This window comes from Elephas maximus, chromosome 6, assembly GCF_024166365.1.
Source record: "Elephas maximus indicus isolate mEleMax1 chromosome 6, mEleMax1 primary haplotype, whole genome shotgun sequence".
Lineage (NCBI taxonomy): Eukaryota > Metazoa > Chordata > Mammalia > Proboscidea > Elephantidae > Elephas > Elephas maximus.
This window is the reverse complement of record NC_064824.1, coordinates 101,713,383-101,739,604: the sequence shown is the minus strand read 5'-3', so window position 1 is coordinate 101,739,604 and position 26,222 is coordinate 101,713,383. Positions and strand designations below refer to the sequence as shown.

The window sequence follows — 26,222 nt, the reverse complement described above, 5'->3', positions numbered from 1 at the left end:
CCTAATGCTTTTAAAAACATTCCGAGAAGGGGTTTATGGGACTGTCAAAGGAATTTGCAGCACAAAAAGTGTTAAGAACCTCTGGTCTAAACTGCATTGGTTTAAGAATACATGTAGAATATTCTCTTTGAACTATAATCCTGTTGTCAATGAGTAATTACACTCAAAGTTTACCACAGAGAGCTCTTCAGTTGCTCACCTTAAAAAAAAAAAAAAATCACAAATATTACTGGAATTTCTTTCTTTTAAGTAAAACAGTACAGGCATTTGTTGAAAAAAATGCATGTAATTTAGTAATTTTAACTAGACAGAAAAAAAAAAAAGAGTGACTAAATTCATGTCTTTGAAAATCAAACTCCTAGAGTTTGATTCCATCAAGTAGACTAATAATGCTGACTTCCTCTAGATTCTAATGTAAGAACTAGTAGCTGAAAAGCCAACATAACAAAGAACTCACAATACTACTCTCAAAAAAATCAATTGACTATATAGCACTACTTGAAAAATCAACATAGGATGCTCACAAAAAGCAACAAAAAATGTTAAATCTGTTAAATTACTTACCCAGTAATTTTATTGTTAGTGTTAATATTATTAATTACAGTTTTTTGTTTTTGTTTTTTTTGGGGGGGGAAGTTAAATAAAAGGAGGACATAAGTAGATTAGTTTTAAACAAGATATAAAATCAGACAAATATTTGTATGGTTTATACAATTATAAAAAGACAGAGTAAATTATACAATCCATCAAAACCAAAAAAAAAAAAAAAGACAAATATTTATATGGTTTATACAATTATAAAAAGACAGTAAATTATACAATCCATCAAAACCAAAAAAAAAAAAAAAACAAATATTTGTATGGTTTATACAATTATAAAAAAACAAAGAGTAAATTATACAATCCATAGAAGAGCTAAATTAAGTAAGCTCTTCTCACCATTAAGTATTTTATATCTTAACGTTCAACACTTTCCTCACCTGTCCACCAGCTACAATGGCTCCAAAGAGATGCAACAAGCAACACTTAAGACTTTCCTTGAGATGTTCGCTTTCCTGAAAACATTCTGTGAATATGATAAACAAATAAGTAAGATTTTTCTTTCACAATATGATTTATCTATCTCTAAGAAATGTCAGGCACTGAAACATGAAGATCTATTTGTGAAAAGGATAAAATTTGTTAAAAGACTAGGTTAATATGCATTTTTCGCAGGAAGGGAAAAAAGAAACCATCTATCATATAGTACTTTATGTTATCACATTCTCATAATTCTCCACATAAGAGTGATATTTTACTCCATTTATAACTGAGTAATCAGAATGCCAGAAGTTAATATTTTGCCTGAGATCCCATGATTAGTAAACGACAAAGCTAGGAAGTAACTCAAACCTGACATACAACTGGTTGTCTTTTTCCTACCACTACTGCTATGAGCCTAGTTTAGTCAATTAAAAAATCAAAGAGTTGGAGAAACAGATTTCCTGGGTCCTTTCCAGTGCCAAAATCCTAAAATTCTAATGCCAACCTTTCTTTGATCATTGTAAATTTTTGTTTTGTTTTTAATAACTTACTCACGCACAAAACAAAGAAAAATTAAAACAGTATAAAAGAGCTGACAAGGAAAAGTCTCCCTCTGACCTACTCTGCAATCTGCCAGGCTCCCATCTACCTTAAAAAAAAAAAGGAAAAGAAAAAGCTATACACACTCTCCTGCATCATGTTTTTTTACCTCAATATATTCTGGATATTGTTACATCTGAACATAAACATCTATCTGTCTTACTCATTTTTCAGAGCAGACCTCTACATTGACATACTTTATTTAAACAAGTCTCTACTGATAAATTTTTATGCTTTTCCCCTTTCTTTTGATGCTGCTAATACTTTTGTAATAAATATCCTTTTGCAAGCATCAGCGCACTCATAGATGACACTTTAACGATAGAATTATTTCTGATCTTCTATATAGCAAACATAGTCTACACGGGTACAGTAAAAACAGTTAAGCACTGGACTACTAGCCAAAAGGCTGGTGGTCTGAACACACCCACAGCCATCTCAGAAGACAGGCCTGGAGATCTGCTTCCAAAAGGTCACAGCCTTGAAAACCCCATGGAGGAGTTCTACTCTGCATACATGGAGTCACCAAGAGTTGGAATCAACTCAACAGTAACTAACAATAATATAACAAACATTAGTAAAAAAGAACAGTCCTGAGGTAGAAATCTATTGCTCCTAAAGCTCTTAACCACTGCAAAAGGGCAAGAAGAAATAAAAGGCATGCAATTTGGAAAGGATAAAGTAAGCTGTCTTTTTTTTTTTCCCTGACAATATGATAATATGACTGCATACATATAAAATCCTAAAAACATAAGGTTACTAGAATACATCAATAGCTTTAGTAAGTCACAGGATACAAGACCGATATACAAAAATAAATTGTGTTATCCTATACTAAAAAAACACAAAACCAAACCCAGTGCCATCGAGTCGATTCCGACTCATAGCGACCCTATAAGACAGAGTAGAACTGCCCCATAGAGTTTCCAAGGAGCTCCCGGCAGATTTGAACTGCCAACCCTTTGGTTACCAGCCGTAGCACTTAACCACTACGCCACCAGGGTTTCCTTATCCTATACTAGGAACAATTAGAAAATACAATTTAAAAACAGTATTATTTACAAAGCATAACAAAAATGAAGTACTTCGGGATAAACTAACAAAATATGTATACAACGTACATGCTGAAAACTACAAAATGTTGATGAAAGAAAATAAGACCTAAAAAAACACTGATATGCCATGTTCATAGACTGAAGTTTCAATATTTTTAAGACAGCAATTCTCAAATGGTTCCATAGATTCAATACAATCCCAATCAAAATTTCAGCAGCTTTTTTTGTAAATACTGAAAAACAGATTCTAAAATAAATATATAAAAATGCAAAGGATCTAAAATAGTAAATCTAAACAATCTTGAAAAAAAAAAAGACCAAACTTGGAAGACTTACACTACCTGATTTTACAACTTAGTATAAATTCAGTGATCAGCATAGTGTGGTAATAGCCTAAGGGCAAACATACGAAACAAAAAAGGGAATTCAGAAATAGAGTCACACTATATGGTCAATGGAAACGCTGGTGGCATGGTGGTTAAGTGGTACAGCCGCTAACCAAAAGGTCAGCAGTTAGAATCCACCAGGCACTCCTCGGGAACTCTATGGGGCAGCTCTACTATATATATGGTCAGCTGATCGTCAACAAGGGCGCGAATGTAATTCTATGGGAAAAGGGTAGCCTTTGCAACAAATGGTGCTAGAACAACTGGATATCCATATGGAAAACATTAACTCAAAATGGATCATTGACCTAAATGTGAAAACTAAAATCAGGAAGCTAGAACAAAATGTAGGAAAAAATCTTCATGACCTTGAGGTAGGCAAGATTTCTTTGATAAGACACAAAAAGCATGGATCATAAAGAGGAAAAATTTATAAATTAGATTTCATCAAAATTTAAAATTTCTACATTACAAAAGACTCCATTAACTAAATGAAAAGGTAAACTGAATAGGAGAAAATACTCCCAATGATCAAATTTGAGACGATTTATCCTCAAAAAGGTAGTGACCATAACTGACTGTAAAATCAAACACATAAAAGTCAACGAGTCCGTAAACCCACTGCCGTCGAGTTAACTCCAACTCATAGCGACCCAACAGGACAGAGTAGAACTGCCCCACAGAGTTTCCAAGGAACGTCTGGTGGATTCTAACTGCTGACCTTTTGGTTAGCAGCAGTAGCACTTAACCACTACACTACTAGGGTTTCTCAATGAGTCCACAGTAATATTCAAAAAGAAAACTTATTTACACCACCAGAAGTGACTACTATACGAACTAATCTTGAAAACAGATATGTAAAAGAGAAAGATTCAGTCATTTTATCCAGCCTTTTTAGAAACCAACTAGAGTTCATCCCCAGCTGATGAGGTAAAATTCTTTATTTTTACAGAAGAAAGTAATAGCTAATAAGTGTCTAAAGAATGACAGAATTAGAAAATCATGATTTTGCAACCATCAGTGAAAAACCGATCCAGGCAAGAATCATCAAATGGATGCTAAAACATTAGATGATATGTTAGAAAACAAGATACTCACACTGTGCTAAAGTATTATCCCAAGGGTAACCTGCTAAATTGCAAAAAGAAAAATATATCTTTACAATGGAGAAATTTTACCGTCACCACTGTAAGTAATTATTTAACAAGACCCTTTTTCCTTCTCTATGAGAAAATGGAAGAAGTCCTGGCAGTGCAATGGTTAAGCTCTTGGCTGTTAACCAAAGGGCTGGTTGTTGGAACCCACCAGAGGCTCCATGGGAGAAAAAGACCCTACGTTCTGCTTTCTGTAAGGGCTGCCATTGAAAACTCATTGCCGTCAATTCCCATTCACAGAGACCCTATAGGACAGAGGAGAACTGCCCCACAGGGTTTCCAAGGCTATAATCTTTAGGGAAGCTGACTGACCCACTTTCTCCTGTGAAGCGGCTAGTGGGTTCGAACCACCCACCTTTTGATTAGCTGACGAGCGATTAACAACTTCACCACCAGGGCTCCCTTCTGTAAGGATTACATAGGAAACCCTATGGGGCAGTTCTACTCTGTCTTATAGGGTCACTATGAGTCAGAATTGACTCAAGGGCACACAACAACAATGTGGGAAAATAAAACTAGAATTATTTCACTGGAAATCTGACAACTGCAGACAATCAGTAGTGTTAGTGTTACTGGCAACAGTGCTTATGTTAAAAATAGTCCACACAATGGGTTGGAGAGAGATGCTGATGAAGAGTGAGCTACTTGTAGCAGGTGGACACTTGAGACTGTGTTGGCATCTCTTATCTGGAGGGGAGATAGGAGGGTAGAGAGGGTTAGAAACTGGCAAAATCGTCACGAAAGGAGAGACTGGAAGGAGGGAGTGGGCTGACTCACTAGGGGGAGAGTAAGTGGGAGTATGGAGTAAGGTGTATATAAGCTTATATGTGACAGACTGACTTGATCTGTAAACTTTCACTTAAAGCACAATAAAAATTATTTAAAATAAATAAATAAATATCCCCCCCCCGCCAGAAAAAAAATAGTCCATAACCTGGACTGGGAGGACATGAATGAACTATAAATACCTAGTGGGCTCCCTGATTGTGATGTAACTTGTAATTCAGGCATTTCCTCTCCCAGGGTTTGGAAGCTATGTGCATGGGCTATTACAGGATATACTGGGTCTTATGGGGTACAAAGCTTCTAAGCCAGAAAGGCTCCTGCACCCATCAAATTGGTCTCGTATCCTCATTCAAAGGACCAAAGAGTAGCCTTGGACTGCTGTGAGGACTCCTGCTGAATGGCAACACCTTACACTATCTACTGGCATGTTGGGGTTCCTCTCCTGTGTCCTCTTAAGTGAAGCCAGGGCCAGGCATGGCCTATTGTGAACAAGTAAGCTTGACTGTCTAGCTGAAGCTGGCATCACTACTGGTGGTCAGCAGAGTGGGCACTGCAGCCACTTTTCACCAGGCTATCAAACAAAGGACTGTTTCTGTCTTGTCTCAGTTCTTAGGAAACAAAACAAAAAAAGAACTGAAACAAATACGGCAAAATGTTAACATCTGGCAAATTCAAGTGGAAAATAAATGGTGTTCTTTTTAAATTCTGTATAAGTTTTCTATATTCTTAAAATATAGCATAATTTTTTTTAATCGAAAACTACAGCCCATATAGGTCATGTATATAGTGACAGGCTCTAAGCTTTTCATTTTCAGTAAAAATTCTGAAGTTCTAAAATATACTATGGTCATTAAAATACTCAACTCTTCTCAAAAGTAAAACACTTTGAGAAAAGTAAATTAAACAGAACCAAGAACAATATTCACAGCCAAAAAGGAATGAAGTACTCTAGTGATAGGTTCTTAACAATCTTCACCTTATTAATTCACAAAGCTAAATCAAGGTCAGAATCAGAGTAGGATTATGAGAGTAAGATCGAAATCAAACTAGGAGAAACTAAAAGTGTTACTTACGATAAAAGAAAGGGATGAACTCCACTGTGAGAGAAGCTGGCTTATATTTCTGTCTGCTCTTTTCCACAGTACTAAGGATACGTCTATCATTAAAAATAAGTTAATGACAAATTATAAAATGGAAAAATAGAAATGCACAATTACAAAAACAATTATAAAACAATTTAATCTTTTAGTTTTGTTTTACTGAACAATATATTTCCATGACTGGCACACTCTTGAAAGCAAAGTCTAGCCAATAACTTAAATGCTCACCAATTAAAGGAATATCTTCTTTTGAGTTAAGAAACATTTTTTAATGGTTTAGCAATGAAACATAGCAGCCAGGCTAAATCTCCAAACAACTAGAAACTGAAGAAGAAAATTCCCAATCAGTAAAAAGAACATGTTCAGTAGAATTGCTAATTTGACATGTAAAGCTAGTAGCTTATTAGTACAGTGAAACTGAAATTCATCAAAAATCAGGCTACAATGTCACTTTCTGACATACATAAGTCCAGAACCCTTAGCTTCTTTCATCTTAAGGATACTAACCCAGTATAGGCTGGGACTTTTTATCTTTTTTTAAAGACACTGCCAATAATTTTGATGGCTATAATATTTCTACAGGCTTTGATAAGGCAACGCAATTTCCACGTGTTTTGACCACGAACATTTCAATTCACACAAAATGACTCTCTCAGATGGACATGGGGAGCGCAGAGTGGGAAATGAAGACAATTGTTATAATGATACTTCCACCAACAGAGGAATGTGGAAATTAAAAAGAAAATAATGCTTTTTTTCATGTCCTGAAAAAACACTTAACATTTATAGATTAAAGCCAACAAAAATGAGAAAAGTCTGAAGAAGAACCACATAGAAATTCCATACATATAAACATGATCTACTGATAAAAGCACTGGTTTGAGATGCCTTCTTCTTAATCATAACTGAGTTGCTGAAATTAGTTTCCTTACACTTATGTAAAAGCTAGGAAGAAAAGTCTATTGCCATGTAATAAGGCAAACAGGAGAGGCACAGCTGAATCCCAGTGATGACAGACAAAGAGCTCTATAATCCGTATCTATTACCCAGATTCACCAGAAATCATACTGAATATCACAGGTCACTGCAATGCTTTCCAGGTCTATGCCTATTTCCAATATGTAGGGCATAAGAATTATCATACTCCTTGTATTTATTTTCAGAAGACAGCCCTGCCGATGTACTTCCAAAAGGTAGCAGCCATTGAAAACCCTATAGAGTGCAGTGCTACTCAGAAACACGAGGTCACCATGACTCAGAATCAACCTGACAGCAACTATTTTAATGTTTATTTTAATTTCAAACATAACATCCTAGAAGATCATCGGATCCTTCTATTTAATTAAGATCATTATCAAAGATTTATGAGGAAGCATTTACTAAAGTTTCAAACAAACTTTATGAGGAAACATTTACTAACGTTTCAAACAAAAAATTTCAGTCATGTGGTAGAAAAATTCATTTTACAAGAATGAAAAATGATTAAGCAGGCAGTAAAACTATTCTAAGGAGCCTTGGTGTGGTGGTGCAGTGCTAAGCATTTGGCTGCTAACCAAAAAGTTAGTGGTTCAAACCCACTCAGTGGCTCCTTGGGAGAAAAAAGCCTAGCAATCTGCTTCTGGAAAGGCTACAGCCTAGAAAAGCCCAGGGGCAGTCCTACTGTCCTACAGGGTCACTATGAGTCAAACTGACTCAATGGCACACAACAACAAAAATTATTCTGTAGGATATTGTAATGGTGAACACGTGACATTACACATTTGTCAAAACTGGCTGCCATGATAAAAACTAAGACGATAAAGATCATGGAAAAAAAAATAGGGACAACGCTAGGAGCCCTAACACATGACATAAACAGAATACAAAACATAACAATGCACAAACACTAGAGGACAAAGTAGATAACGGGAAGGTCCTAAAAATCAAACACTTATGCTCATCAAAAGACTTCACTAGAAGAGTAAAAAGACAACCTACAGACTAGGATTGGCTACAACATATCCAATCAGCATCTAATCTCTAAAATATACAAGATACAGCAAAACCTTGAAAACAAAAAGACAAATAACCCAATTAAAAAATGAGCAAAAGGATATGAACAAGCACTTCACCAAAGTAGACATTCAAATGGCTAACAGATATATAAGGAAATGCTCACTATCATTAGCCATTAGAGAAATGCAAATCAAAACTACAATGAGATACCATCTCACCCCAACAAGGCCAGCATCAATCCAAAAACCACAATAAAATAAATATTGGAGAGGTTGTGGAGACACTGAACACTTATACACTCCTGGTGGGAATGTAAAATGGTAAACCACTTTGGAAATCAACTTTAAAAAGCTAGAAATAGATGTACCATACGATCCAGCAACGCCACTCGCCGGAATAGAGAAATAAGAGTCATCACATGAATAGATACATGCACACCCATGTTCATCGCAGCACTGTTCACAACAGCAAAAAGATGGAAACAACCTACAGGTGCCCACCAATGGACAAATGGATAAACAAATTATGGTGTATTTGCACAATGGAATACTACACAACAATAAAGAACAAGGATGGATCCGTGAAACATCTCATAACATGGATGAAACTGGAAGGCATTAGGCTGAGTGAAATTAGTCAGCTGCAAAAGGACAAGTATTGTATGAAATCACTATTATAAGAACTCAAGAAAAGGTTTAAACACAGAAGAAAACATTCTTTGATGGTTACAAGGGTGGGGAGGGATGGAGGGGTTATTAACTAACTAGATAGTACACAAGAACTATCTTAAGTGAAGGGATGGATAACAGACAATACAGTTGAAGTCAGCACAACTGGACTAAAGCAAAAGCTAAGAAGTTTCCTGAACACAACCAAACACTTTGAGGGACACAGTAGCCGGGGCAGGGTTCTGAGGACCATGATATTAGGGGATATCTAGGTAAACTGCTATAACAAAGTTTATTAAGAAAATGTCCTGCATTCTCCTTGGTCCCACATCCTCTTCTGAATCTGGTTTGAATTTCTGGCAGTTCCCTGTCAATGTATTGTGGCAGCCACTTTCGAAAGATCTTCAGCAAAATTTTACTTATGTGTGATATTAATGACATTGTTCGAAAATTTCCACACTTGGTTTGATCACCTTGAAATAGGCATAAACATGGATCTCTTCCAGTCAGTTGGCCAGGTAGCCATCTTCCAAGTTTCTTGACATAGGTGAGTGGGCACTTCCAGCACTGCATCCATTTGATGAAACATCTCAACTGGTATTCTGTCAATTCCTGAAGCCTTGTTTTTCACCAAAGCCTTCAGTGCAGCTTGGGACCTCTTCCGTCAGTACCATCGGCTCCTGATCATAAGCATCTTCTGAAATGGTTGAATGTCAGCCAATTCTTTTTGGTACGGTAACTCTGTGTATTCCTTCCATCTTTTTTTGAGGCTTCCTGTGTCGTTTAATATTTTCCCCATAGAATCCTTCAATATCGCAACTTGAGGCTTGAATTTTTTCTTCAGTTCTTTCAGCTTGAGAAACGCCAAATGTGTTCTTCCCTTTCGGTATTCTAACTTCAGGTCTTTTCATATGTTGTTATAGTACTTTGTCTTCTTCGGCCGCCCTTTGAAATCTTCTGCTCACCTGTATTACTTCATCATTTCTCCCTTTTGCTTTAGCTACTCTACATTCAAGAGCAAGTTTCAGAGACTGTTCTGACATATATTTTAGTCTTTTCTTTCTTTCCTATCTTTTTAATGACCTCTTGCTTTCTTCATGTACGATGTCCTTGATGTCATTCCACAACTCATCTGGTCTTCGGTGACCCTTCTGGTATTTGAATACCTGTGGCATAGCTTCCAGCATCACAGCAACACGCAACCCCACAATATGACAAACTGACAGACGTGTTTCTCTTTAGCCACCTTTAATCCGGAACATTTCCACAGTGTTTCTGTATGTGTCCGACATTTTTTAAAAATGCTGCCCCTTCCTTTTTTCACTAGAACATTATTCATTTTGGATTTGCTTGGAGTTTCCTTATAACTAGATTCTGATTATGCATTCTTGGGTGGAATACCACATAGGCAGTGATGTGTCCTTCTAACATTTGGAGGCACACAATGTACATCAGCATCTCACTGATGATATTTTTTATCATCCAGTCAAATTACTATAGGGTTCGCTATGAATTGGAATCGAATCGACGGCAGTGGGTTGGGTTAGTCAAATTACTGTCCAGTTTTCCCATATTAATTACTACCTGTTTCTTTACAACTAGTAATTTATGTGAAGACACTTTAAAACCACACAAATACCATACTCTTCCTCAAGACCTCATCAAAACTTAGTATCCATCGATGATTGTTACCTGATCCAGTGTTTACTATTATGGGTGCAAAATGCTGATTTTTCCAACTCTAGCATTCCCTTTACATTTCCTAACACTTGGCATTTCACTGTAAGCCAAGAGTGTCCTCTCTTCTTGTCTGTCTTCTATCACTAGAATCAAACTCACAAATTTCCTTTTTCTCCAATGGCTTACAATTATTTACTGTAACTATTTTAGTGCACATGTTGTCCCAGGCATGGCTTTAAGGTAATTATTTTTCTCTGTAGGAAAGAAACAATCCTTTTTTTTTTTAATTTTTATTGTGTTTTAAGTGAAAGTTTACAAATCAAGTCAGTCTTTCACACAAAAACTTATATACACCTTGCTACATACTCCCAATTGCTCTCCCCCTAATGAGACAGCCCACTCCCTCCCTCCACTCTCTTTTCCTGTCTATTTCATCAGCTTCTAACCCCCTCTACCCTCTCATCTCCCCTCCAGGCAGGAGATGCCAACATAGTCTCAAGTGTCCACCTAATACAAGAAGCTCACTCCTCACCAGCAACCCTCTCCAACTCATTGTCCAGTCCAATCCCTGTCTGAAGAGTTAGCTTTGGGAATGGTTCTGGTCCTGGGCCAACAGAAGGTCTGGGGGCCATTACCACAGGGGTCTTTCTAGTCTCAGTCAGACCATTAAGTCTGGTCTTTTTACGAGAAGTTGGGGTTTGCATCCCACTGCTCTCCTGCTCCATCAAGGGTTCTCTGTTGTGTTCCCTGTCAGGGCAGTCATGGGTTGTAGCTGGGCACCATCTAGTTCTTCTGGTCTCAGGCTGATGTAGTCTCTGGTTTATGTGGCTCTTTCTGTCTCTTGGGCTCGTAATTACCTTGTGTCCTTGATGTTCTTCATTCTCCTTTGATCCAGGTGGGTTGAGACCAATTGATGCATCTTAGATGGCCGCTTGCTAGCATTTAAGACCCCATATGCCACTCTCCAAAGTGGGAAGCAGAATGTTTTCTTAATAGATTTTATTACACCAATTGACTTAGATGTCCCCTGAAACCATGGTCCCCAAACCCCCGTCCCCGCTACACTGGCCTTCGAAGTGTTCAGTTTATTCCAGAAACTTCTTTGCTTTTGATTTAGTCCAATTGTGCTGACCTCTTTTGTATTGTGTGTTGTCTTTCCCTTCACCTAAAGTAGTTATCTACTATCTAATTAGTGAATATCTCTCTCCCACCCTCCCTCCCACCTCCTCCTCATAACCATCAATGAATATTTTCTTCTCTGTTTAAACTACTTCTCGAGTTCTTATAATAGTGGTCTTACATAATATCTGTCCTTTTGCAACTGACTAATTTCACTCAGCATAATGCCTTCCAGATTCCTCCACATTATGAAATTTTTCACAGATTCATCACTGTTCTTTACTGATGTGTAGTATTCCATTGTGTGAATATACCATAATTTATTTATCCATTCATCCACTAATGGGCACCTTGGTTGCTTCCATCTTTTTGTTACTGTAAACAGTGCTGCAATAAACATGGGTGTGCGTATATGTGTTTGTGTAAAGACTCTTATTTCTCTAGGATATATTCCAAGGAATGGGATTGCCGGATCATATGGTAGTTCTATTTCTAGCTTTTTAAGGAAGTGAGTGCCAAATGGATTTCCAAAGTGGTTCTACCATTTTACATTCCCACCGGCAGTGTATAAATGTTCCAATCTCTCCACAGCCTCTCCAACATTAAAGAAACAAGTCTTACTGAAATTGCATGAGACACAAATAACTCAATAAAAATACTTGAATGAATAAGTCATATTGAAAGATTTTCCTTCCCTTATAGAAAAAAAAAATTTTTTTTTTAATACCTATTTCAGTTCCACTTGAAGAAATCTTTCTAAACATGAGAGATTCTGCAAGCAGCATCAAGCCAAAACTGACCTAACAGATTAATCAACACTATTAATCAAATCAAATCACATGTGGAGATATCAAAAATCAAAACCAAACTCTTTGCTGGTGAGTCAATTCCAACTCATAGCAACCCTACAGAACAGAGGGTTTCCAAGGAGCAGTTGGTGGATTCGAACTCTCAACCTTTTGGTTAGCAGCCATAGCTGTTAACCACTGTACCACCAGGGCTCCAGAGATATGAAAATTATCCCTTTATTTCATCAAGCAAGAAAACAAAACTAGAAACATAATTTTAAATGGCTCTGTTTTGAAATTATGCTAATTTTAATGAAACGTGTTTGAAACTGTTTTAGGTATTTTGGTAAGCAAGAAATACAAACAACGAAAATATATATATTTCAAACTTACATTTAATTCAGAGTAAGATTAATAAATAAGTATACATCACTGTTATTAAAGCTCCGTACAGGTCTTTCATAAGCTATAGATTTCTCCTAATTCCATGATTTATTTGCATCATGATTTATCTCCCTGTCAAAGTCAAAGTCAGAGAAACCTAGGTCTAAAATCCTGCTTTATGAAACAACTCATACATTACTACAAAGATACTTGAGAGTAGTAAAAATAATACATGGGAAGCTTCTAGCATAATTCCTGGCACATATGACACATGCACTCATTAAATGCCGCTGCTTATCCTCTATTCTCTGTTCCCCATCACAATGTCATCTCAGTATGTATAATTCTCTTTCTATGTTATACTATTTAAAATTTCCTTGTTCTTGGCTCTCAAAGTGTTTTTTTTTCCAAACACCAATTTTATTTAGTTTGTTTTAATTTGTTCTCAGATCTGTTTTTTTTTTCTTCCTTAAATTTGTTTTGCTTATTATGAATTCCTTTAAAAGTCTGTCATGTTTAGATTGATTTTATGTTCCTCTTTCTCCACCTGTCTTGCTGCTAAAAGAAAAATTCTGTTTCAGTGTTTCAAAACTTAATGTGTTCTCTTAGGCTTGCAGTAGTGGCAAATCCAACATGGAGGATGAGAAAACAGCAAGAGGAAAAGATACACTTTCATTCAGAAAGGTCTGGCACACAAAAGGACAAATACATGATCCCGTTTATATGAAGTATTTAGAACAGGCAAATGCATAGAGACAGAAAGTAGATTAGCAATTACCAGGGACTGGGAAGAGGGGGAAATGGGGAATTACTACTTAATGGGTACTCAGTTTCTGTTTGGATTATGAAAATTTTGAAAATACTGGTAATGGTTGCACAATATCATGAATATAACTAATCCACTGAGCTGCACTTAACATGATTAAAATGACAATTTTATGTTAAATACATTTTACCAAAATTAAAAGAAAATAAGCTCTGATATAAACTTCAAAATAGAGAGAACAATGATTGATCAGGAACCAAAGTGCTGAATGAGCAGAAAGGCTGCAAATGGAGCACTGTTCTATGTCTCTCTGAGTCTTTAAAGAGTCATGAGCAGTACACAGGCAGAGGCGAAAGGTAGCCGCTGGGGCTGTTTGCCAAATATTTCTGTTTCTACCCCTTCCAGTCACATGGTACAACTGAACTTCTTGGCCCCACTGTGATAGATGAAACCATGTGACTCATTCAGGTCAATGAGTTCTGAATGAAAACGAGAAGTATCAAGTGTCACGTATAGACAAGAGTATTAAGTTACCAATGTGAGACCCTTCAGAGCTTTTGTTTCCCTCTCATATGCTAACTAACAAAGCCTTAGATGCTAGCTGTTCTGTCTGCTTCGGACCTTGAGTAACTATGATGACTAGAGGCCCCCTCCCCTCCCATGATAGACAGGAAGCATGAACGAGAAATAAACCTGGTTATTCTGAGCCCTTGTTTATTATTGCAGCATAATCTAGCTTATCCTGATTGATACATCTTTGCAAAGGAAAGGTCAAAGGACTTTCTCCCTGGAAAAAAGGAGATATTATAACTCAAGAGAAAAGGAAGTATTCAGTAGGTCATTCGTACCTTCCCATTAATAAAGTCAAGAAAAGTATTAGGACAACTTCTTTGAATATATAAAAGAAAGTAAATGTATAAAAATGCAGAGAAGGTTATTATGTTTAATGGTTAGGATTATTATTCCTATTTTATACTTGTGGGCCTTGGCATATCTTTCCAATTGCTTTCATAGAAAATGAGAGCTGCTTTTAAGGGTTGCACATATTATCACAGTCACATTTTAAATGAATATCGTGATTTATTAAACATACCCTGAAACTCTGTGTCTCCAGTTCCGATACGGATCATATAAACTTTCACAAAATGCCAATGCATGGATTACAAACTCTTCAATAGATGTCTGATCTGCCATTTCCTTCTCCTTTTTTTTGCTTTTTAACTGAGAATAAATTCAAACATAAAATTTTACTTACTTAAATATATTAAGCCACATAACAAGTTCAACATTCTTACCTACAGCATTAAAATGCCACGTGTGTCATTAATTATCTAATAATAAATCATTTTAATTCAAATAAGTCTAACATCCCCTTTGAGTCTAAAGAGAGTCAGTCAATCATATGGACTACATACACCCTTACAGATTTTAAATATTTCCTAGAAAGGGCTTAAAATAAATAACCAAACATCTCTGCAAAACATAATATGCTTTCAGTAAGATGGATATATGACAAGTAAATAATAAATACATAATACGACAAATTGTATAATTTTTAAAAGCCATTTATAAAACACTTTAATTTTTCAATTAAAATAACAAATATATTAATAACTGATTGCATACATTTAGGTAATATATGTAAGATGTCTGAAATATATAGTACCCAATCATAATTTTGATTCTTTTCTCGATTATTACCTCTGAAAATAATTACCTTTACTAACTGTAATATGAAAAGCAAAACAAACAACAACGAAAAAGTGAAACTGAGTTACCCTCAGTAAAGCAACAAAAAATATTGGTTCACACCTACTTGCTGAATATAGAGTGTTGTCATGGTGATAATATGATTAATATACGAGCAAGTTCCAATTTCTTCCACATTAGACAGATTTCTGTAAGAAAAAAAATTACTCATACATTTATTACATTTGGAAACCCTGGTGGCGTAGTGGTTAAGTGCTACCGCTGCTAACCAAGAGGTTGGCAGTTCGAATCCACCAGGCGCTCCTTGGAAACTCTATCGGGCAGTTCTACCCTGTCCTATAGGGTCACTATGAGTCGGAATCGACTCGACAGCAGTGGGTTTTTTTAATACATATGAATGGTGAGCCACATGCATGCTCACGTATTCAGCTTTAATCTTTAGAACACCCACTGGCAAACAAAATGCAAATGACATTTATTTTTAAAAAATCAATATGGCTTTATGACTGCTTTTCCATCGAGAATGTGAAATATACCTCAAGTACCAATTAATGACTATAAACAGAACGGTTAAGAATTAAATGCTGATTAGCATCTATTTCTTAATAGACAAACTGGAAAAATATTACAAAGTATAAACAAAAGAGAAAAAGTCACCAATTTTCTTACATGTTATTATATTTTCCTCGTTTTTTTCCCTATGCAGATTCTTAGTTTTTTACATACTGTCACCACTGTACCACATGTCTGGTTTTGCTTTTACATTTTACATTACACATATGTCTGATCTCTTTAGTGATATTAAAAGTTTCTGAGAGAAAACTTTACACATTCCATAGGGCATGGTATCTTGACCTATTCAAACCAGCAGATCAACTGTTTAGTTTTTAACTAATTATGATACAGTCCTTATTTTTATATTGTTTTTATAAGACATAACATAAATTGCTAACATTTACTATACCTAAAATCACCAGTAATTTTCCTAAAATAAAAAAACAAACTAATAATTTTCTGTTGTGAGTCACTGTGGCCTTGAAAAATACCTTATATCTTAAAATACAGTAGTTACTAAGAGAATAGGAAAAACTGTCTGAATAAACAGATTTCTTAATGTAACAAAACAGACTGGCATGAGATCTTGGAGAAAACAAACAGTAAAGGGCAAAGGTAAAATTGAAAGCCTCTTCAAGAGTTCTGTTTCCAGTAATGGTGAGCTAGGACCAATCTTCCTCCTAAGAACTGTAAAAGATCAACGACACACTGAAAAACAATTTGCTTCACAGCATCAGAAAGCTATCAAGGCAGTGAACAATTACAGACCTGAAATGCGGAAGAAAGAAACCTAGGGAGAGATAAACTCTGCATTTAAAACCATTTTGAACTCAAGATTTCTGCCAATACAGACAGAGGTAGATGAGAAGCTGATGAACGCTTTTGAGTTTAACAGTGCTGATAAGGACAAAAACTGGAATTCAAGGCCCACAAAGAGCAGACTCTCAAATTCTGGTTTGAGACCACCAAAATGACACACACAAGGAGAAAGAATGAAATAGAAAAGGATCAGCATTCACACACACAGAAGTCCAAATCATCTCAATCTTGACTATATTAGGGAATCCTACCTTTTCAAAAACTAATAACAACTTACCTCTGTGGAAGGATAGTGTCATCCTAGGCCTGAAATTATCTCTGCAGTTTTTCAAAACCAATGCTTAATACTCAATCAAAAAGAAGTACTCTCTTGAGAAGACAGTAAGTTTGAACATCAGAAATAAATAAATAAATAAATAAAATAGATACCACAAGTTGAGGGGGGAAAAAAGGCATCCCTAAAAGAATATAAACTAACCCTTACCCATTGTTGGTATAAACGCAAAATGGTAGCCATCGCGGGAAACACTGTGGGTTTCTTCAAAAAAAACTAAAAATAGAACTACCATATGACCTATAAATTCCACACCTAGGTATGTCATGGATTGAATTGTGTCCCCCGAAAACAGATAGCAATTTGGCTAGGCCATGATTCCTAGTATTGTGTGATTGTCCACCATTTTGTCATCTGATGTGATTTTTCCTGTGTTATAAGTCCTGCCTCTACGATGCTAATGAGGCACAGTTAGAGGCAGTTCTATTAATGAGGCAGGACTCAATCCACTAAAATGTATTTTGAGTCAATCTCTTTTGAGATATAAAAGAGAGAATTGAGTAAAGAGAGGGACTTTACACCACCAAGAAATTAGTGCCAGAAACATAGTACATTCTTTGGACCCAGGGTCTCTGCACTGAGAAGTTCCTACACCAGGGGAAGAGTGATAACAAGGATCTTCCTACAGAGCCGAGAGGGAGAGAAAGCCTTCCCCTGGAACTGCCACCCTGAATTCATACTTCTAGCCTCCTACACTATGAGAGAATAAACTTTTGTTCAATAAAGCCATCCACTGGTGGTATTTCAGTTATAGCAGCACTACATAATTAAGACAGTATATAAACCCAAAAGATTTGAAAGCAGAGATTCAGAGACTGGTATGCCAGTGTTCACTGCAGCAGTATTTACAACAGCCAAAAGGTGGAATCAACCTGAATGTCCATCGATAGATGAATGGATAAACAAGATGTGGTCCACACATAAAATGGAATACTACTCAGCCACTAGGAGAAATGAAGTCCTGGTACATGCCACAGTATGGATGGAGCTGGAAGACATTATGCTGAGTGAAATAAGTCAATCACCAAAGGACAAATATTATATAACCTTACTTCTATAAAAAGACAAGAAAAAGTAAATGTACAGAGAAAAAAAATGTATTAGTGGCTACCGGGGCGGGAGGGTGCGAGAGCAGGGGGGTTAACGGTGACGGACACATCGAAGGATAGGGCTGCACAGCTGATTACTGCAATTGCTGCCAATTAGCTGTACGCCTGTAAAAAGCTGAATTGCCAAAGGCTGTTTTTGTGTGGCAGATATATTTACAACAATGACTTAAAAAAAAAAAAAAGAGTAGCTGCTAAGGCTGCGTATGTACAGCCAAAAACCTCATGGGATTTGGTTCCTTGGTTTGGAGATTTAGGGTCATGACTTCACGGGACCTCCAAGTTAATTGGCCTAAAAACATGTCTAGTGTTTCTGTTCTACTTCCTAGTTCACTGCACAGTACCTGGGGTCTTAAAAGCTTCCAAGCAGCTATTCAAGCCACAACAATTGGTCTCTATTCACCTGGAGCAACAGAGAGGAGAGTCGGGAATAGAAGGATATGGAAGGTGTAGCTAATTGCCTCCATGAACAACTGCCTCTTTTGCCATGAGACCAGAAGAACTGGATGGTGTCCAGAAACCATTACTGAATATCCCAAATGTTCCAAAGATTCCATAGAAGAATCCTGATCAAAGGAGGAAAATGCAGAATAGCATTTCAATTCTCATGGACTCCAGACTTCCTGGAGCCATGAAGGTTGGATGAACTCCCAAAACTACTGCCCTGAGATAATCTATAAACTATAAACCAAAAATATCCCCTGAAGTCTTCTTAAAAGAATAGTCTAGCTTAACTAATAAAAAATGTCTGCTTCAGCAGTATGCTCTTTTAAGAACTATGTATGGAATCAGGACCCCTGGTGGAGCAGAGGTTAAAGAGCTCAGCTGCTAACCAAAATGGTTGGTAGTTTGATATCACCAGCCACTCCGAGGGAGAAAGATATGGCAGTTTGCTTCCGTAAAAGTTTACATCCTTGGAAACCCTATGGGACAGTTCTAATCTGTCCTATAGTGTCACTATGAGTCAGAACTGAATCAATGGCAGTGTTTTATTTTTTTTTATGCAGGATCGAATTCATAACTGCAACACCAAAGATTAGATACGAACCTTAAAGGGTAGTGAATAATGGGGGAGGAAAAACTCAGAAAAGGAGGTGAGAATGGTTACATAACTCGAAGAATGTAATCAGTCTCACTAAATGGTATGTGTAAAAAAAAAATGTGTAGAAACTGTTAAATTGATATTGTTTTGCTGTGCATATTCTCAACAACAAATAAAATTAAAAAAAAAAAAGAATAAAACTGTATGATCAATTGCATTTCTAAGAAGTTAAAAATGAGATAAAATTAATCCACAGTATTAGAAGTCAGAATAGCTACCTTTGGGGAGTATGAAGAGGGTGACGATTATGACAGGAATTGGGGCGAGTTTTGGGGGTACCGGTAATGCCCTATTTCTTGACATTACTTGTCATTTTCTTGTAATGTACTGAGATGTGCACTTACGATCTCTTCATTTTATGCATGTTATAGTTCAATAAGATACAGTGCCATACCAAAGACAAGGTAGTATGAACAGTTTGCCATGTGTGCGAGGCAATAAAGGAGTATAATGTTGTCGTTAATTTAAAGAGAGTGGTAAAGCAATAAAAGTCAATCTTCTTTTTATTATCACATGTACCAGTAACTCTAAGCAAAATATTCCTTCCTGGAAAAACACCTTCCATTAATCTAAGTTCTGAAACAATTGTTGTGGTTGTTTATTTTTGTTATCGAGAAGCTCAGTATCATCAGTCGGAACAAGGCCAGGGCCAACTGTGAAACGAACCATCAAATGCTCACATGCAAGTTCAAACTGAAACTGAAGAAAATTAAAATGAGTCCCCAAAAGCCAAAGTATGACCTTGAGTATATCTCACCTGAATTTAGAGACCATAATAAGGAAAAGATTTGACGCATTGAACACTACTGACGGAACACCAGATGAACTATGGGACAACATCAAGGATATCAATATGTAAAGAAAGCGAAACCTCATTAAAAAGACAGAAAAGAAAAAAAAAATGGATGTCAGAAGTGACTCTGCCTGAAACTTGCTCTTGAACACAGAGCAGCTAAAGTGAATGGAAGAAATAAAGAAGTAAAAGAGCTGAACAGAAAGTTTCAAAGGGCTGCTCAAGAAGACAAAGTAAAGTATTTTAGTGAAATGTGCAAAGACCTGGACTTAGAAAATCAAAAGGAATAACATGCTTGGCATTTCACAAGCTGAAAAAACTAAAGAAAACACTGAAACTTTGAGTTGCAATACTGAAGGATTCTATGGGCAAAATATTGAATGACACTGGAACCATCAAAAGAAGATGGAAGGAATACAGAGTCACTGTACCAAAAAGAATTGGTTGATGTTCAACCACTTTAGGAGGTAGCATATGTATCAGGAACTGATGGTACTGAAGGAAGAAGTCCAAGCTGCACTCAAGGCACTGGAGAAAAGCAAGGCTCCAAGAATTGACAGAATATCAATTGAGATGTTTCAACAAATAGATGTAACACTGAAAGCGCTCAATCATCTAATGCCAAGAAATTTGGAAGACAGCTATCTGGCCAGCCAACTGGAAGACAGCCTTATTTGTGCCCATTCCAAAGAAAGGTGATCCAAAAGGATGCAGACATTATCAAACAATATCATTAATATCACATGCAAATAAAATTTTGCTGAGGAGAAATCTCAAACGGTTACAGCAGCATATGGACAAGTAACTGCCAGAAATTCAAGCTGGATTCAGAAGAGGACATGGAACGAGGGCAATCACTGCAGATGTCAGATAGATCTTGGCTGAAAACAGAGAATACCAAAGGATGTTCACCTGTGTTTTACTGACTACGCAAAGATATTTGACTATGTCGATCATAACAAATTAGGATAACATTGCAAAGAAAGGGAATTCTAGAACATTTAATTGTGGTCATGAGGAAACTGTGCATAGACCAAGAGGCAGTCATTCAAACAGAACAAGGGGATACTTTGTAGTTTAAAATCAGGAAAGATGTGCATCAGAGTTGTATCCTTTCTTCATACTTATTCAATCTGTATGCTGAGCAAATAATCCAGGAAGCTAGACTATATGAACAAGAACAAGGCATCAGGATTGAAGGAAAACTCATTTACGACCTGTGATATACAGAAGACACAATCTAGCTTACCAAAAGTAAATAGGATTTGAAGTACTTAATGATGAAGATTAGAGACTACAGCCTTCAGTTTGGATTATACCTCAACATAAAGAAAACAAAAATCTTCACAACTGAGAGGCCCCGGATAAGTAAAGCATTACTTAAAAAGAAGAACAAAGTGGGAGACCTCATACTACCTGATTTTACAACCTGATTTATACCACCACAGCAGTCAAAACAGCCTGGTACCGATACAACAACAGATACCTAGACCAATGGAACAGAATTCAGAATCCAGACATAAATTCAGCTACCTATGAGCAGCTCATATTTGACAAAGGCTCAAAGCCTGTTAAATGGGGAAAAGAGAGTCTCTTTAACAAACGGTGCTGGCATAACTGGATATCCATCTGCAAAAAAATGAAAAAAGACCCATGCACAAAAACTAACTCAAAATGGACCTAAATATAATATCTAAAACAATAAAGATCATGGAAGAAAAAATAGCAACAACACTAGGAGCCCTATACATGGCATAAACAATATACAAAACATTACTAACAATGCACAAACACCAGAAGAGAAACTAGGTAAATGGGAGATTCTAAAAATCAAACACATATGCTCATCCAAAGGCTTCACCAGAAGAGTAAAAAGACAACCTACAGACTGCGAAAAAATTTTTGGCTATGACATCAGCATCTAATCTCTAAAATCTACAAGATACTACAAAATCTCAACGACAAAAAGAAAAATAACCCAATTAAAAAATGGCAAAGGACATGAACAGTCACTTCACCAAAGAAGACATTCAGGCAGCTCACAGATACATAAGGAAATGCTCATGATCATCAGCCATTAGAGAATGCAAATCACAACTACAATGAGATACACCATCTCACCCCAACATGGCTGGCATCAATCCAAAAAGCACAAAATAATATATGTTAGAGAGGTTGTAGAGACACTAGAACACTTATACAATGCTGGTGGAAATGTAAAATGGTACAGAAACTTTGGAAATTGATTTGGTGCTTCCTTAAAAAGCTAGAAATAGAACTACCATGCAATCCAGCAATCCCACTCCTCGGAATATATCCTAGAGAAAGAAGAGCCATCACAGGAAAAGATGCATGCACACCCATGTTCACTGCAGCAATATTTACAACAGCAAAAAAATGGAAACAACCACAGTGCCCATCAAAGGATGAATGCATAAACAAATTATGGTATATTCACACAATGGAATGCTACACAATGGTAAAGAACAATGATGATTCCGTGAAACATCTCATAACATGGAGGAATCTGGAAGGCATTATGATGAGTGAAATTAGTCAATCACAAAAGGACAAGTATTGTATGAGACCACTATTATAAGAACTCAAGAAAAGATTTAAACACAGAAAAAAAACATTCTTTGATAGTTATGAGGGTGGGAGCGAAGCAAAGGGGTATTCACTAATTAGATAGTAGACAAGAATTATCTTTGATGAAGGGAAAGACAACACACTATTCAGGGGAAGTAAACACCACCAGACTAAACCAAAAGCTAAGAAGTTTCCTGAATACAACCGAACAATACAAGGGACAGAGTACCAGGGGCAGGGGTCTGAGGACCATGGTTTCAGGGAACATCTAGGTCAACTGGCATAATAAAGCATATTAAGAAAATGTTCTCATAAGAACTACTTTAGGTGATGGGAAAGACAGCACACAATACAGGGGAGGTCAGCACAACTGGACTAAACCAAAAGCAAAGAAGTTTCCCGAATAAACGGAATGCTTCAAAGGCCAGCGTAGCAGGGGCAGGGTGCTGGGGACCATGGTTTCAGGGGACATCTAAGTCAATTGGTGTAATAAAATCTATTAAGAAAACACTCTGCATCCCACTTTGGAGAGTGGCATATGGGGTCTTAAACGCTAGCAAGCGGCCATCTAAGATGCATCAATTGGTCTCAACCCACCTGGATCAAAGGAGAATGAAGAACACAAGGCGACTACGAGCCCAAGAGACAGAAAGGGCCACATGAACCAGAGACTACATCAACCTGAGACCAGAAGAACTAGATGGTGCCCAGCTACAACCAATGACTGCCCTGACAGGAAACACAACAGGGAACCCCTGAGGGGGCAGGAGAGCAGTGGGATGCAGACGCAAATTCTCATAAAAAGACCAGACTTAATGGTCTGACTGAGACTAGAAGGACCCTGGTGGTCATGGCCCCCAGACCTTCTGTTGGCCCAGGACAGGAACCATTCCTGAAGCCAACTCTTCAGACATGGATTGGACTGGACAATGGGTTTAGAGGGATGCTGGTGGGGAGTGAGCTTCTTGGATCAGGTGGACACTTGAGACTGTTGGCATCTCCTGCCTGGAAGGGAGATGAGAGGGTGGAGGGGGTTAGAAGCTGGCGAAATGGACACGAAAAGAGAGAGTGGAGGGAGAGAGCCGGATGTCTCATTAGGGGGAGAGTAACTGGGAGTGTGTAGCAAGGTGTATATGGGTTTTTGTGTGAGAGACTGACTTGATTTGTAAACTTTCACCTAAAGCACAATAAAAATTATAAAAAAAGAAAAGAAAATGGTCTGCATCCCACTTTGTTGAGTGGCGTCTGATGTCTTAAAAGTTAGCAAGCGACCATCTAAGACACATCAATTGGTCTCGGCCCACCTGGAGCAAAGGAGCATGAAGAACACCAAAGACACTAGGAAAACATGAGCCCAAGAGACAGAAAGGGCCACATAAACCAGACACTCCATCAGCCTGAGACAAGAAGAATTAGATGGCGCCCGACTACCATCAATGACCGCCCTGACAGGGAACACAACATAGAATCCCTGAAGGAGCAGGAAAAAGTGGGATGCAGACTTAAAATCTAGTAAAAAGATCAGACTTAATGCTCTGACTGAGATTGGAGGACCCCAGAGGTCACGGCCCCCAGATTTTCTGTTAACCCAAATATAAAACCATCCCCAAAGCCAACTCTTCAGACAAAGATTAGACTGGACTGTAAGACAGAAAATGATACTGGTGAAGAGTGTGCTTCTTAGCTCCAGTAGGCACATGAAACTACATGGACAGCTCCTGTCTGGAGGTGAGATGAGAAGGCAGAGGAGGACATAAGCTGTCTGAATGGACACAGGAAATATAGGGTGGAGAGAAGGAGAATGCTGTCACATTGTCAGGAGAGCAACCAGGTCTCATAACAATGTGTGTATAAGGTTTATATGAGAAACTGACTTGAACTGTAAAATTTCACTTAGAGCACAATTTTTAAAAAAAAGAGTTCTAGAATTTATAAGAAAAAAAAATCTTTACAACTAGATCAATAAGCAACATCATGATAAACAGAGAAGTTGTCAAGGATTTCATTTTAATTGGATTCACAATCAACGCTCAAGGAAGCAGCAGTCAAGAAATGAAACGACATATCACACTCATCAAATCTGTTGCAAAAGACCTCTTTAAAGTGTTAAAAAGCAAAGATGTCACCTTGAGGACTAAAATGTGCCTGACCTAAGGCATGGTATTTTCAATCGCTTCATATGCATGCAAAAGCTGGACAACGAATCTGGAAGACCAAAAGAGAACTGTTGCATTTGAATTGAGCTGCTGGTGAAGAATACCGAATATACCATGGACTGCCGGAAGAATGCACAAATCTGTTTGGAAAAAGTATAGCCAGAATGCTCCTTAGAATCAAGGATGGCTAGACATCGTCTCAAGTACTTTGGATATGCTATCAGGAGGGATCATTCCATGGAGAAGGACATCATTCTTGAAAAAGTAGATGGTCGGTGAAAAAGAGGAAGAACCTCAATAAGATGGACTGACACGATGGCTGCAACGATGGGCTCAAACACAGCAATGATTGTGAGGATGGTGCAGGACCAGGCAGTGTTTCATTCTGTTGTACACAGTTTTGCTGTGAGTTGGAACCTCATTGCTTTCAGTAAAACCAGCTAACAACAACAGAATTAAATTGATTAGTCAGAGGTTATTAGCTTTCATTTGAGTCTTCCAAACAGCAATGTTGTTTTTATATATTAAATAAAGAAATATCTTAGGTATAACTTTGTAAATTATACTTCTCAAATGTACAAGAGAGAGTAGAAGTACAGATTACAGGAAATTTTCAAAAACATCTTTATCATGGTAAAATGTCATTTATGAAGTGGCAAAACATGAAAACTGTCAGCTTTGCAACACTATGTCTCTAGGTCTGTCTATATTTCTATCAGAACTCTTTTCTCTTTTAAAATCTTAGCTTTGATCTCTCACCAAAAATAAGTGAAGACTCTGGAAATAGAAATATGTTCTTTAACTGGCTACTATTAAACATTAAAGTTATCATCAGAGATTAAATCATCCTAAAAATTTTTTTTCAACCAAAAAAGGTTTAGCATTCCAGTGCTTCCCTCTTTTATCAAGGGCTATACATAATGGATTTAAAATAATTACTTATCTTTAGGGTTTCTGCTTTCAGTAACTTTGTGCTAAGTAATCAACAGGAGAAAAAAGCAAATTAACTATTGCAGAGGTCAACTCATGTTTTACCACTTGAGTAAAACCCTTTTTCCTCAACCCTTTCAATTCTTATGCAATTTTAAATTTTAAGGATGAAGAAAAGCATGAAAACGAAAATATATGTAAGGTTCTGGACTGTATAAGCTAGGAGACAAACATTTTAGTAATTATTTCTCAATGTTTTCATGATATCTGCAATCAAAGGCAATGAGCAATTAAGTCAAAGGTGAATAAAATGTAAATTAAGTCCCTAGCTGTCTACTAATTAATTATAAAATACTTAAAAAGCAAATAGAATATTTGTTGTTATTGTTAGGTGCTGTCAAGTCGATTTCGACTCATAGTGACCCTCTGTACAAGAGAAGGAAACACTGCCTGGTCCTGCACCGTCCTCCCAATGGTTGTTATGCTTGAGCCCATTGTTGTAGCCACTCTGTCAATTCATTTCGTTAAGGGTCTTCCACTTTTTCACCGACCCTCTACTTTACCAAGAATGATGTCCTTCTCCAGGGACTGATCCCTCCTAAATAGAATGTAGTACAGAGGAAG

The 26,222-nt window shown here is 37.1% G+C and overlaps 1 protein-coding gene across 13 annotated transcripts in view; it reads right to left on the bottom strand.

The window, feature by feature from the left end:
• Positions 1 to 26,222, bottom strand: part of NBEAL1 (neurobeachin like 1) — a 178,711-nt gene that overhangs the window by 114,977 nt on the left and 37,512 nt on the right. For 12 of the 13 annotated variants that reach the window (XR_007517931.1, XM_049887868.1, XM_049887869.1 and 9 more), the window contains 4 exons: positions 15,321 to 15,402; positions 14,598 to 14,725; positions 6,078 to 6,160; positions 981 to 1,066 (listed from right to left, as the gene is read on the bottom strand). Coding sequence is in view for 12 of the 13 variants with exons in the window: in XM_049887868.1 (XP_049743825.1) it covers positions 981 to 1,066; positions 6,078 to 6,160; positions 14,598 to 14,725; positions 15,321 to 15,402 (379 nt within the window). In the remaining variant the exon portion in view is untranslated. Of the gene's footprint in view, positions 1 to 980; positions 1,067 to 6,077; positions 6,161 to 14,597; positions 14,726 to 15,316; positions 15,403 to 26,222 lie in introns of those variants that run through there. The other variant, XM_049887878.1, reaches the window with a different exon arrangement.